The 13,961-nt window shown below is 41.8% G+C and overlaps 1 protein-coding gene across 2 annotated transcripts; it reads right to left on the bottom strand.

Annotated features, from left to right (window-relative positions):
- Window positions 1-1,211: 1,211 nt before the first annotated feature.
- LOC119182406 (uncharacterized protein C1orf50 homolog) lies at window positions 1,212-7,378 on the bottom strand. Of its 2 annotated transcripts, XM_037433366.2 has the most exons (4): window positions 7,259-7,378; window positions 5,387-5,505; window positions 2,825-3,043; window positions 1,212-1,599 (listed from the first exon to the last, which is right to left on the bottom strand). In XM_037433366.2, exons 1-4 carry the CDS (start codon window positions 7,281-7,283, stop codon window positions 1,414-1,416), a joined length of 549 nt encoding a protein of 182 aa, XP_037289263.2. In that variant the 5' UTR covers window positions 7,284-7,378; the 3' UTR covers window positions 1,212-1,413. The 2 variants fall into 2 exon arrangements, 1 of the variants encoding a protein (XP_037289263.2); XR_012894181.1 differs by lacking the exon at window positions 1,212-1,599 and having other exon boundaries at window positions 2,866-3,043; window positions 6,767-7,321.
- Between the last annotated feature and the right edge of the window lie 6,583 nt (window positions 7,379-13,961).

The raw sequence follows: 13,961 nt of genomic DNA, 5'->3' as shown, positions 1-13,961 counted from the left end.
TTTTAGCACGACAGGGTTAAAGAGCTCATGGCCTACGGAATGCAGTGTTGCTATCAGTACTGGTGGTGTTGATCACGAGTGGGAAATCCGGATAGATGGAAAGAATACAAAGTTATGGTTTCAGCCAGAATCGAACCAATATTGCCACAGGTGCATTGCTGCCACCCACTTCCTGTTTTTGGCCAAGGCTGTGGTGATAATGTGGGCATTTCATGGCATTCTATGTTTGCCAGTTGTGTGCCGAATAAACCTAATAACTTTATCACGTTCCAATCTTGAAAGTAAAGTTGAAGGGTCTTTTAAGTTGTTGTTTTTCAAAATGCAGTATTGAGAAGCATCGATATATTAACATATTGTCATATTTTTACTCATCACAATAAAAGTATCCACTTTCTGTGTGATCTAGGCAACTTTGCTAAAACAATGAATTTCATTGGACGAATACTCACAAAACCTGGACACACTCCCAGGAAAGTAAATTCAAACAATTCCAGTATAATAAATTTGAGCATAGCTTATGTATGACATTTTTTATTGTAGACTAGTGCAGTAAGTTATTACAGTGTCATTGCGTAGGACAAGGCATTTTGTGGTTCATCTCTGAGTTACCGTTTTTGAGGTGGCTGGTGCACCAGTGTTTACCACCGGCATGTTAATAGGGCAATGACACAAAATTTTGTGCCAGAGGTAGGCTGTGGGATTGATTCTCATGAAAATGCATATATCACCTGCCAAATATGAACAGCGAATACAGCTTGGAAGGTAATTTATATCAATTTAGAAGTTAGTGTGCCTGATCCAGCACTATATGCTGCACCTTGCAGCTTTGACATCATCCAAAGTGACCTAAGGGGACCTGAAAACTTCCACAACGTCACCACTGCGGCCGAGACCCACGCTGCCCAGCTAAATTATGACGTATTTGCCATTGCACTTAGAACATAGTGTTATGACTAGTACACCTTCAGCAATATACTGCAGCAGAAAAATGTCGCACCAAAATTTTTGTGTTCGTACCTGTTCTCCTTGTGACATTGCACAAAACAAAGGTTGAGAGATGCTTTACAGTGGTAACAGACAAACTTAAACCGTGTGTATGTGTCTGTTTTGGCAATGCATTCTCTACTTATGAGTAAGTAGTGTCTCAAAGGTTGTGTTTGAAAGCCACCTGAAATATGTTATTTGAACCAGTGTCATCAACTAAGTGCAACTCAAAGCACAATGCACATTTATTGATTTGTCATTCAGGTGTTTATACAGCACTTTAGCAGCTGGTTGTGCGCAATGAATGCACTTAGCAGTTCAAAATCAATGGATTTTAGCTAGTCTCAAAAACATATTTCAAAATTTCAGTGAACCACAAGTTTCACATTCAGTATGACCCGCGTAATCATAGCTTGGAGAGGGTGCTTTCTACTTTTGCACAAATGCGTCTGCGATAGCCATGGGCTCTTGCTTCCAGCATGAAAACTGGGAAATGCGGCTGATGGCGTCCAGTTGCCGATTTTTCTTCTCGATGGCCTCGGTGGGTGTCCAAGTGAAGTCAGACTCCAGTCTGTATCCCCCTAGGAACTCGTGTGGGCACTGGGGACCCCACTCCTGGCATAAACGGACAGAAGAGAGAAAGCTTGCTCATTGGGACAAGACGCAACAATACAAAATCTTGGTTGATTAAAGCAAATTTCAATATTTCAGTCAGTATGTTGTTTTCAATGTATGCTTCTCAAAGATATTGTAGTCAGTATTCACTCAGCACATTTGGAGCAGTTAAGATTCAGAAAGATGCTTAACACTTGAAGATTTTGCCTTTATTGTTGCAAAGAAAACAGCCCAGAGATATAACTGCTTTTAAATGTGTTACAGGTGATGAACGATGAGAATGATTGTGTTTCTCCAGCAATTGTGTGCATTGCTTTGCTTTTCTTTTCAATTTTTAAACTTGGCAGTGAGCAGTTTGTCTTTATGACAATGACATTAAGAGAGAGTCAAGTTGCACATTGATATTAGACAATTTCACCCTGGAATCTGATTAATTCTTGTTGAAGCTTGTCATAAAAAACGTGATATCCAAAGACGTCAAGGGAATACTTGAGCTGCCCTTGCAGCTTTCTTCCGCAATCCTTCCTGTGTAATCAACGGGCAAGTGAAGAAACTCATTTCCGAATATATGTACACAGTTTAGGTAAGCTGATTATGCTGTGGACATTGTTGCCAACCAATTACCGTTACCATTGAAACCATTACCACTGTAGTTTGTATTTCTCTGTAGGAGCTGTTTGTTTTTCAGCTTAGAATTTTATTGATACACAGCCTGATAAAATTTTGTATTTCTGAAGGGAATGAAATGCTGGGTATGCAATCATACCAGTTGTAGCTCAGTTCCTAATTGTGCTTTGAAGTTATAACATAGGCCTATAAACCTAGGCAGCTTTCAAGTTTAATTCTATCTCATGAAAACACAAGTAACAAATGGTGGCAAACATCAGCGTACCCTGCTTTTTTGAACAGGCCTGCATGAAAGGATTTCATCATCTAAAAGCAGCATAGCAGCTGGGAAGCGCCACAGAGGACTCCTCCAGTTCAGTTTTAAACAACTCCCAAAATGTGCTATGAAAGCTTGGCATGCAAGTGTTTGTGTCATTACCGTGAATTTCAGGCAAAACCACTAAACCGAATTCGAAGCTTCCAAAATGAATTCATTAACAATTGCGTTAACCTACCACTGAGCACACGGACATATAAAATTGGCACGGCTACTTTCTAGCAGGTTAAAGTTCATTACGACGCAAGACGTCACACCCTGAACTCATCCCAGTGGTCTCACCTCAGGCTTGATCATGCTAAAGTACTCTTGACCATTCGGTCTTTTGTAGAGGTAGTACACTGATCCAGGTACTTTCTTGAAGTTACACGCAGCGTGGTGAAGCCTGGTGTTGAGCTGAGCCTCCTCAAGGATACGGTAGGCTTGCTTTTGGAGAAACTGTACTTGCTCAGCTATCACAGTCAGCTTGTTGGAGACATTGGCCTTGATGAAGTCATCCGCCTGCCAGACAAACATGTGAAGACAATCATTTTATGAGTTATTGCGGTGTCATACCGAGATGTCAAAGCTATACAAGTGGCAGGCATCACGTTTGTAGACATTTAATTTTCAGCAACTCTTCAGGCTTGTATCAAGTTGATGGTCCAAAGACTACATCTTGCTTTAGGACATATGTGATGTACTAAATTATGAATTACATTCTTCCCTACCTCCTGTTGTTAACTTACATGCAAATCAACTATGATAGGTTGCAATGGCATGTTATGTTAATTTTGATCTGTGTGCATCGTTTCCAATTGGCAGCTTGCAAGTAAAAACACCTCAACCATTCACGCGCAGAGCTGCTGAGCTAGGGGCAAATAGGTCACATTAATTTGTTGGCTTTGAATCAGCTTGTAATAATTATTGGTGTTTAACATAGCAAAATTACCATATGATTATGAGAGATGCTGTAGTGGAGACGATAGTTATAGCGCGAGAATAAAACGACGACACAGAGACAAGAAGGACACGAAAGACATGAGCGCTAACTTCCAACTGAGTTTATTGCGCAGAGCGCAAAAATATATCGAAGAGACAGTAACCATGTGACAAAAACCATATGGCACAAAGAGCAGAACATGAGTAAGAGAAAAAACAAAAAACAAGAGCACAGAAAAACGGCAAAAAAAATTTATAAGAAAATGAAACAAAGGTAAAGATAATATAACTACTTGCCAGTGGTAGGCCGCACAGATGGCACGCGAACAGGTGCCTTGTATTAGCAAGCCCTCCATGGCTCTGTCCGAGAAGGAACTAAGGTTCCTCGAAGGTTTACCTTTCTGTTTGGTTTTCTTATAGATTTTTCTTTGCCGTTTTTCTGTGCTCTTGTTTTTTGTTTTTTCTCTTACTCATGTTCTGTTCTTTGTGCCATATGGTTTTTGTCACATGGTTACTGTCTCCTCTATAAATTTTCGCGCTCTGCGCAATAAACTCAGTTGGAAGTTAGCGCTCGTGTCTTTCTTGTCTCTGTGTCGTCGTTTTGTTCTCGCGCTATAACTATCGTCATGCCATACCAACTAGCCCAAGCTGCCACACTTCTATGTAGTGGAGAGTTCTGAAAATCTTAGCCACCTGAGGTTCCTTAATATGCACCTAAATCGAAGTGCACAGGCCTCAAGCATTTTCACCTCCACATTGATTGATATGTGGGGTTTAACGTCCCAAAACCACCATATGATTATGAGAGACGCCGTAGTGGAGGGCTCCGGAAATTTCGACCATCTGGGGTTCTTTAACGTGCACACCCAAATCTGAGCGCACGGGCCTACAACATTTCAGCCTCCATCGGAAATGCAGCCGCCGCAGCCGGGATTCGATCCCGCGACCTGCGGGTCAGCAGTCGAGAACCTTAGCCACTAGACCAGCACGGCGGGGAATTTTCACCTCCACAGAATTTGCAGCTTGCCAGTGATGGCAATAATGATGGGAATCAAAATAGCCACTTCTGTTATAGAGACAACCAAGCGGAATTTTTCTAACACATGAAAAACTCTATAAGGTACAAGAAAGTTGGGAGGAAGATTAATAAATTCCATTATTCATAAGGCAAATTATAAAAATAAATATGCTTGGCTACAAAGCATATACAGTAAATGCGGCTTGCCAGTGATGGGAATAATGATGGGAACAAAATAGCCAAATGGACAAAAAGTCACTTCGGTTATAGAGAGTATACCTAGTGTAATTTTCTAACAGGTGGAAAACTGTATTAGGCTCAAGAAAGTTAGAAAAAAGATTAATAAATTCCTTTGATAATAAGGCAAAGTATAGAAATAAATATGCTAGGCTAAAAAACATATACAGTAGATGCACGGCAGCCACAAGAGTGCAGTGCCTACCCTACGCAACTTGCTTCAGGGTGAGAAAGTAAAAAAGAATAACAAATCTTTAGATGATCCAGCTCTTTCTAATGCAATACAAACGTCACAATTGCACATAACATGCATTTACTTGACAGGGATTTCTGTCCAGAAAAGCACTCTGGACAATTGCTCAACTGCAAAGCTTCATAAAAAGCGTCAACATTGTAACTGGTTTTCATCATTTGCAGTACGCTTTTAATGCTAGGCGAATTCTGTCTCTTAAATGTTGACATGTCTCAATGCTGGCTTATGCGATCAATTTTGTACTGACAATAATGACTGCGAAATGAAGGGAGGACCTTGGCAGAACTAAGTGAGCAATGTAAACATGTTTATGCCATCTACATATTTCTTCAGCGATGCTTGATTTCAGATGCTTCCTTATCATGACAAGACACTGCGCACAGCTTCATTCAGCTTGATGACTGGTACAACTCACTGTTTCGATTTGACGAGCCAGCTCGATGAGATCGGTGCGAGGCATCTTTCTTGGAGGCATGCCAGCATGTTCACAAATCTGTTGTTCCAATGTATTTACACTGCATTCCATTGCTGTTCCTAGAAAAAGCAGCGGCAATTTGTCAAGGATGGCGACGATTACATGGTCATCTGGGCGCATTATATTCAAACTGCATGTGTGGCATTACACTGGCAGTTTTGTACCCAACTTTCTTCTGGCAGACCAATTTTTTTAATATAAGCAGCAGCTTGTAAGTGTTTACCCAAAAGTGCTTATTTTTTTGTGTCAAATACCAAATGCAGAGTTACTTGGTGGAAAGTTGCAGTTGGTGATATAAAGTTCCCGAAATAATATATTTGTTTACTTATGTACCAATATACACCTAGAAATAGCATGCAACAAACACTGTGCATAAACGTTGTTCATCTCATAATTGGCAGTAAGTCAACCAGCTTACATTCATACAGAGAAATTGTTAAAAAAAAAAAAAGACTACCCCCATCAGTTAATGATGTGCAACTAAAATAGACTATGATGAAAATTTGTTGAAAAAGAAATGTTGCTTGAGGCAGCATTCCGACAAGGCATCTTGCCCCGATGAAGGCAAGTTCCTTTGTGAAAATATTAGCAGGGGAACAAAAACAATGTATTATTCACAAAAGTTCCATTGAGAAGAGTTCCCCCCACGAACATTTTTCTCAAAAGAAGTTGTAACACTTAATGTTCCCTCAGCTCCTGCCTTAATACAAAAAAAGGGCGGGGTGTAATAAGTGAACAGACTGAATAAAAAGTGAGGTTTTGAGAACAACATTTATATGAAATAAACAACTTCACAAGCATGGATCCCAGCTTCGTAACTTAACATGAAGAGAGTCGCAAATTGTCTTTTACAAGCACCAAGATGTAGCGAAGTACACATGAGTCGGAAACAGTCACGGCTTTCGTTTCCTTAAGAGTACGTCTGTGTTCGGAACCGCCACTCCTTTAACCTTGTCTCGAATCAATGAGATGGTCCTCTCGTAAGCGTCTGTGACGAGCTGGGAACTTGAGCAGCTCGGCTCGTTCTTGGGTGCCGAGGGCCTTTCGCTGCTGGTGGCGTTCTGGCGAGGGGCGTTATTGAAGCTCAGAGGTTCATCGTTGTACATCGGATTCACGCACGAAGGCGATGACAAGACGGGGAGGCTGCTGGTCGACTGAGTCCACGAGTACTCTTGACCAGCCCAAATATAAGAGACCGATGCGGGAACGTTCGGAGCGCGCTTCTCGGCAGGAAAGCTACTGCCCAAGTCCCCGCTGCGTCTTTTGCGACCGCGCGATGTAATGAGCTTGAAATGTTGCCCAGTTTTGAATGCGACATACTTGCAACGGTCGATTATTTTGCGGCGAGTCTCGTCCAGCGTCTCGAACTCGGGCGCATAGCAGACGTGCAACACAGTGCCGAAGAAAGACCTCTCGTCCAGTTTCTTCTTGGCTATCCTGGCCGACTGTACGCGGGCGAACTTCACCAGGTAGGTCTCGGTGAATTCTTCAGTGTCGTAGCCATCGACGGCATGAAAGTCATCGATGTCGCCATACTCTAGGCAAGCGTCCTTGAGGTCTTCGCCAGCGCCAACGGCGCTGACGTTGCTTATCAGCAGATAGCAGGACTCCTGGTTGATTGTGAACACTTTGACGGCAGTGGCCTTCCTACCTTGACGGTAAGCAGGCCTCGAACCACAAACATCCCTTCGAGCATGGTGAGGACGCGGCTTTACGTCGCTTATGTGGCTTGTCATATTTACTTATAGCGGTTTATAACGCTTCGCGATCAACCGACATCAATATTACAGAACAAACAGAATTATACCGAACCTGTGTCATCCATACATGCATCCATTTTTGTGCTCGTTTGGTCTAGATTGGCTCGGCCGCAGCTTCAGCTTGGCTTCGTACACTTTTGTTCGCTGTCGATGTCACTGAAGATTTTGAATAAGAGCAATCAGCAGACAGAGGAGAAATACGTGTTGCGTTACTTACGTATCTGCAGTATTCTGTAGCAGTTCTTGTTATATTTCAAGTATTGCTAAGGTTTCAATATTCAGGCTCTGATAAACAAGGTATTTACGCAGAGACAATGAAAAAAGAGAAGCCGCCTACGCACGCAATGCCGCTGCCTCACAGGAAAACAAATGTCTTGAAAAGTTCAAAGGTCATTGCGTTAAATTGTTCTCAGCAGCGCAAGTAAACACGTGGACCGTGGTATAACCAGGACATGCCTGTGCCACCGACTCTGAGACTCCACGGCACAAAAGAATAGTAGCAGCACGGAGGAAGGCATGTTTTTTTTTTTGTTTTTTTTTCTTCCTCCGTGCGTAGCAGTGACGAAGGTCAAGTGACGTGTTATGACGCGTCCGTGAATTTCAACGTCACCATCAATGTAATAATAAAATTACAAGCTAATGTGCGTTAATTTTTTTCATAACACGAAATAACTCGGGAAGTTTGCATCACGAATCGCCACTTGCCGAGTCGGTACGAAGCGTGTTCATACAGTTTCGTTTGTGAAATGCCAGTGCTGCCAGAGGTTGGGCTTCGCCTCGCAATTTTGGTGCAATGTGTGAAGCACTCTTACGGAAGCAGTTCATGTAATTTGCATTGTGCTACGGGTAAGAATGCACGCAGGTTGCTATGCGACTTCAGCCAGGTGTAATGCGACAACGCGGGGCGTTTAAAAGTGATTGCACTTGACAAATATGCAGACGTAGATGTTTAGACTTTTGACTTACAACCACCCTGGCCCATAGTGTTGGGCTAAAATCGGCGAATAGAAATAAAATGAAACTATTAAAAAATTAATACTTTTATTAATAGTATTTTGAATTAAATTCACATTTAGGAACAAAAAAATAAAGTGGGCATAAGTTCTAGCTCTTTGAGCATAATATGCGGTTTAAGAATACAATGAAATGTGTAGATGGTGTTTCACGTAACGAAAACCAAGAATTTAAGAAATGTGGTTAACCGAGTATGAATGAAACCAACGAAATGTAGTTTGCAACAATAATAATAATAATAATAATAATAATAATAATAATAATAATAATAATAATAATAATAATAATAATAATAATAATAATAATAATAATAATAATAATAATAATAATAATAATAATAATAATAATAATAATAATAATAATAATTAAGAAGAAGTTTATTTACCATCTTTGTGAGGTACAGAGGGAGGGATTATAGAAAAAAGGTGTCCCCGGAGAGTTTAATAGACTACATCTCGCGCTCATTAAGGAGATCAATTATGCAAGATTTATTTATCGTATTTTTATTGTGTGTTTGCACTCATTTCTGAACTATCTTGCTGTGCATGATGGCACTGTATGTAAATGTATAAATAAATAATTTCAGATGGTCGCTATTCAATTTAATGCCAAGTGCATTCTTTTACATTCGGGAGGGCATTCCGGAACACTCGACCTAATTTTTTGCGACAATAACGGAGTTCTATAGTACTAAACTTAACAGCGACAAATAACAACAATTTGTGGTGATTTTTTTCTGGCTATATAAAAGAAAAAGCACGTGAAATGTGAAATGAGACCACGTGACTTGGAATCTTGGCGTGCGCGTGCAGCCGTTCAAATGGCTGACGCGCAGTGAAGCCGATGCTGCTGCGCATTGATCCACCCGCACGGCCGTTTCCCTCTCCTTTTTCTCGAATAAAGGAAATTCAATATGTCGCTACAAGAAAAGGAATAACGAGAAACGTCGCACGTAATCGGCGGTGCCCACCCATTAGCGTCTAAAGATTGCGTTCACGTGACTGAAGACACAGACTCGACAATCCTATTCACCCTTTCCCCCCTCCAATTGGGAACCGGTGGCAGGATCATGAGGGATCTTCGTGCCCGGAACATTCATCACGACGGGTTAACGAGAAAAGAATACTTTATGTATAACATTTACTTGGTGCGATCGAAATGAACAGACACGGCGTGCTCTTCAGTGCGCTGGAATAATTGGAAGATGGGTGCCGCCCCCCCCCCCCCCCAATTCTCCTATCCCCGTGGTGGCCAGGAGTCCATCGACGCTACTAGCCAGAGCATGATGGACGGAGCAGAGCATAATGATAAACACGACTGTGCCTCCAAAGGTCAATGGTCAGTTGACGACGGTTGGTTGAAGGTACACCTAGACATAGGAGAGCGGAAAGGGGAAAGGGATGGGGGAGCGAAAAATTAGCCCCATACATTGGCATAATATGAAGGGGGTGCTGCAACTACTGTAGGAGTTGGGGGGGGGGGGGATTTGGTCAGCCCTATGACATAATAGGAAGGGGGGCGCTACGAGGAACCCTAATTGGCCCCTTCCTGAAGAGGAACCCGGCCTGCGCACGTATTTGTGCCCAGATGATCTTTCTTTAGGAGAATCGGCAGCTCGTTTGAGATGCATCTCGACAGAAAAAACCAAATTCAGCACGGCAGCGGCGTGTCGACACTTCAGGTGCGCTATTGTCTTTCCCCTGCATTATTCCACTCTGGAATGTTGCTCTCGGTCGCTGAGACGGGCGGGTGAACGACAACCGGAGTCGTCAGAAGAAACCGGAAGGGCGAAGACTCCACGATGCTCCATATTCTCTGATATTCTCTGATTCTATTCTCTGATTCTAATTCTCTGATTCTAATTCTCTGATTCTAATTTCCTAACAGTCATTGAAACAGCATTTTGAGCTGCTGAAATAACCCATATATTTAACGTTGGCTTTGTACTTCTCTTGGTTGTTGATTTTTTTATATGTACAATTACTGCTTTCGTTGTATAATCCTGTGTTTTGTACTTTTGTTCTAATGCTGTACTACAAGTGTTGATTTTTCCTGTATACTGTAATGCACGATTTATTTGCTTTTAATTTTGCTGTTTTGTATTCTATTTTCTACTGTAAACCCCCTACAACAATGCCCAATGGGCGATGTATGTATTTGTAATAAATAAATAAATAAATAAATAAATAAATAAATAAATAAATAAATAAATATATATATATAAATAAATATCCGTCGCTGTTCGAAGGACAATGTGGCATTTGTGCGAGGCACTACAATGTCGAGCGCCGCCGGTGATCCATCGGTTTTTTTCATGTTCAGAGGACATATATGTGGCCTCTCTGAGGGCCTGCATCGTTTCCCCGCTTGAGGTGTGGCACTCAAATTAACTTGCGCTTTTATCTTTTATTATTTTTAATAAATATTTTTACGCCATGAGAAGTGAATTCACCGTTTCACTCCAGAGTAATTAGAAAAGTAAGGCGCATTATTTTCTTGAAATTGCTCACTTGAATTGATTAACATTACGTACATTCCTCGCTGCAGCAAAATGCAGTTTGATTATCGTAATTCGATCACTGCCAAGATCTGTCATTGGGCGCAACCGGCCGCAGTGCGGGAGGAACCGCGCATGTCGACCGGCAGCACGTGGCACTCGTGCACGTGTTATATCCGCCATACCATGTTGCTCCGAGGTGCTCTATATCGTATTTCAAAAAAAAAAAAGAAAGCGAGGTAATATCTTGATTTGTGCAAGTTCGCCTGACTAGTCGTAATTGTCGTAATTAAATATTTTTATGCTGTGGTGAGTCATGCTTTTAGTTTTGCACAAAAATAACGAAATATCGATCTCAATATGCACGCACTTTTTTTTTTCGTTACATCTGCTTCGGACAAACAAAAATTATTGCGGACTGTCAAAACTTCTGAAAAAAAAAACAACGTGATACAACATAAAATTGATACAACATTGAAACAACTTGATACAACATAAAGATTGTTCTGTCTATTCAATAGCTTACCGCAGTAGAAAATTGTACGCTTCTCCTTTCTCAGTTCATATGTATCTATATGGTGTTTATTTGTCTTTATTTCATTTAAAAAATATAATTAACATATTCGCTATGTTTCTTTTGTCACTCGGTCCTCCTTTCGCTCTTCTCTCGTATAACCACGCTGTTTTTTCATGATTGATTCATGCAAACAAGTTCAAGTTTTTTACCCTTTTAAAGTATGTTGTTTGTGTTTTTATGCGCGTAGAAGTATGTTCATTTTTTGTGAAAACAGAAAAAAAATACCTCAAAGTGTACAACCTAAATAAAGTGGTATTTGTTAACACAAATGCGTGCATATAGCTCATATATTTTGTGACTTCCGTGATACGTGACGAAAAGTGAAGATGCTAACTTCATCGATGGCAAGCGTCGGACGAACGCCACTCAATGAGAGCTACATTTCGTCAGCAATGTGCCACCAAACAGTGTCAGAAACTGCTACAAGGGCTGTTTTCATCATCATCATCATCATCATCATAATCATCATCATCATCATCATCAGCCTGACTACGTCCACTGCAGGACAAAGGCCTCTCCCATGTTCCGCCAGTTAACCCGGTCCTGTTTTAGACTATAGGGCTGTTTTAGACTATATCAAAGGCACTGAACCAGATACTAAGCTGTAGGGTGCTATCCTAAGCGGCTTCTGTACCTACGCACCACCTCTTCTTGTCCCCATCATCACCCTTCATCCCTCTTTCCTTCCTCCTCCCCTTATCCCCTGTGTGAAGTAGCAAGCTAGAGCGCACTATAGCTCAGGCCGACCTCTCTGCCTCCTAATAAACTCTCTCTCTCTCTCTCTCTTTCAAATGCATGCATATTTTTTTCGTACCGCATTATTATTTGTGTGTGTGTGTGTGCGTGTGTGTGTGTGTGTTTGTGTGTGTGCGTGTGTGTGTCAAGAAAAATATGAAAAATATTGAATTGAATTATTTTCACGTGTCTGCCGAAATGCGGCACTCGTCGAACATTGTGTTGAGCAAAATTGCTTGCCGGCGAAGAAGCGTGTACAAATGGGTACATCGTGCCTTAATCCGGTTGAAGTAACAGGTGGCGCGTACTTGAATGATGTGCACACCACGCCAGTGAATAGGGTATTCAGTTCAGCAATGTACGAACCTGCGTGTGTACAGTCCTATATTTATATCCTCCGTGAAAAGCAGCTCGCTTCGGAGAAAAAAAAAAAGAAGAGGAACAGGGGTGTTGTGAAACGGGAGTTGGGGCACCCCGCCGCTGGTACCAGTGTTGCAAAACGAGTGCCGCCGCATCCCGTCTCTTTCATCACGGTTGGGACTTTGGGTAACGCGGTCCGAACCGGAGCCATTCGAGTCTCAGGAGAATTAAGACGAGTAGAAGAGCCGAGGCTGGTAATAGAAACGTTTATTTACACTATGTTCATATAGTAGCGTCATACTACATGAAAAAAAAAAAAAAATGAAACATCCTTGAGCATCTGCGTGCTCACGTTTTACAGCCCGAGTCCTCGCAAGGTTTACTGCAAGGGAAAACAATTGAGCCCAGGGCCCTCCAATGGAATTGTCGTCTTCATCTCCGTGCATGAAGAGGGAAAGTCAACCACCAACTCCTTCTCAACCTGGGAAAAAGTGAAGAGACACGCCCAGTTCGTTCGCGGCGGGAAAGCGCGACACCAAGCGCAAAGCGATTACAAGGCATGACCCAGAACAGAGCGCACATTCCCGGAATTCACATTCGGTTGCCCAATGACGCAGACAATGTTGTTTGCTTATTAGATGCAACTCAGAGAAAAGCCTGCTACTCTGCACTGTGATGAAGAGCATATAAATGATTTGTTGCGCGCTTGAGCATATGTCGGTCGGAAAACATTCTGCATCCTACGCCTTGGTTTATTTGTTTTGTTTTCGATGTTGTTGGCTTGCAATTGCTTCGCTTCGTATATTATTGGTGCGTTAATTTGTACATTTACGAATATTGCGCAGTCTACATTACGGGTGATCGTAGAGCGGTACACATATAAGAGAAATATTTCGTATTCTCCCGATTTATCTAATTTTAATATTACCTTCACACTTTATTCGCTTTTTATCGCTTTCTTATTTACTTGGGAATAATTTATCGCACGTATCTTAAAGATTTATTCTGAACTCGTTCCCTCGAAAAAGTGTGCGTGCTACAAGTTTCAAGGACACACCAACGGGCAGCCCAGCAATGGCACAAAAACTTTAATGTTTGTAAAGATGGATACGAGAGTACAAAAAAAAAAAAAAAATGCCCGCCACCCACCGCCTGCCACCCTTACCACCGTTAACTTACGCCTGCGCGTCGCTTTTCCGGACTAACTCCTGGTGTAATTTTCGCTGATGTGCACAGTCCTCCATGCAGGCTTTGCATGTTCCCCTGTAGCGAGGGCTTTCCGCAAAACTCAACTAATCTTTCACGGACAGTGTTCTCTTCTTGCAATCATTTGAATCGCGTTGCGGGTAGAAGTGCGTTTTATATGGTATGCATATTCACATTCTGCAAGCGCGGAGGCGTACACCCTTCGCCCACCCCCACCTTTATTTAAATTATTACTTACAGTGAATAAGACATTCCGCATTCGGAGAGTGAGTTTCCGCGTTATTACCTAGCCATGCTTAGAAAATTTATTATGTTAATTCACTACGCAATCGCGCATTACGCAATTAGAACAATCAGTAATGCAGC

Source organism: Rhipicephalus microplus, chromosome 3 (genome assembly GCF_043290135.1).
Source record: "Rhipicephalus microplus isolate Deutch F79 chromosome 3, USDA_Rmic, whole genome shotgun sequence".
Lineage (NCBI taxonomy): Eukaryota > Metazoa > Arthropoda > Arachnida > Ixodida > Ixodidae > Rhipicephalus > Rhipicephalus microplus.
Note: the sequence above shows the minus strand (reverse complement) of the source record. Positions and strands in the feature narration are given on the sequence as shown.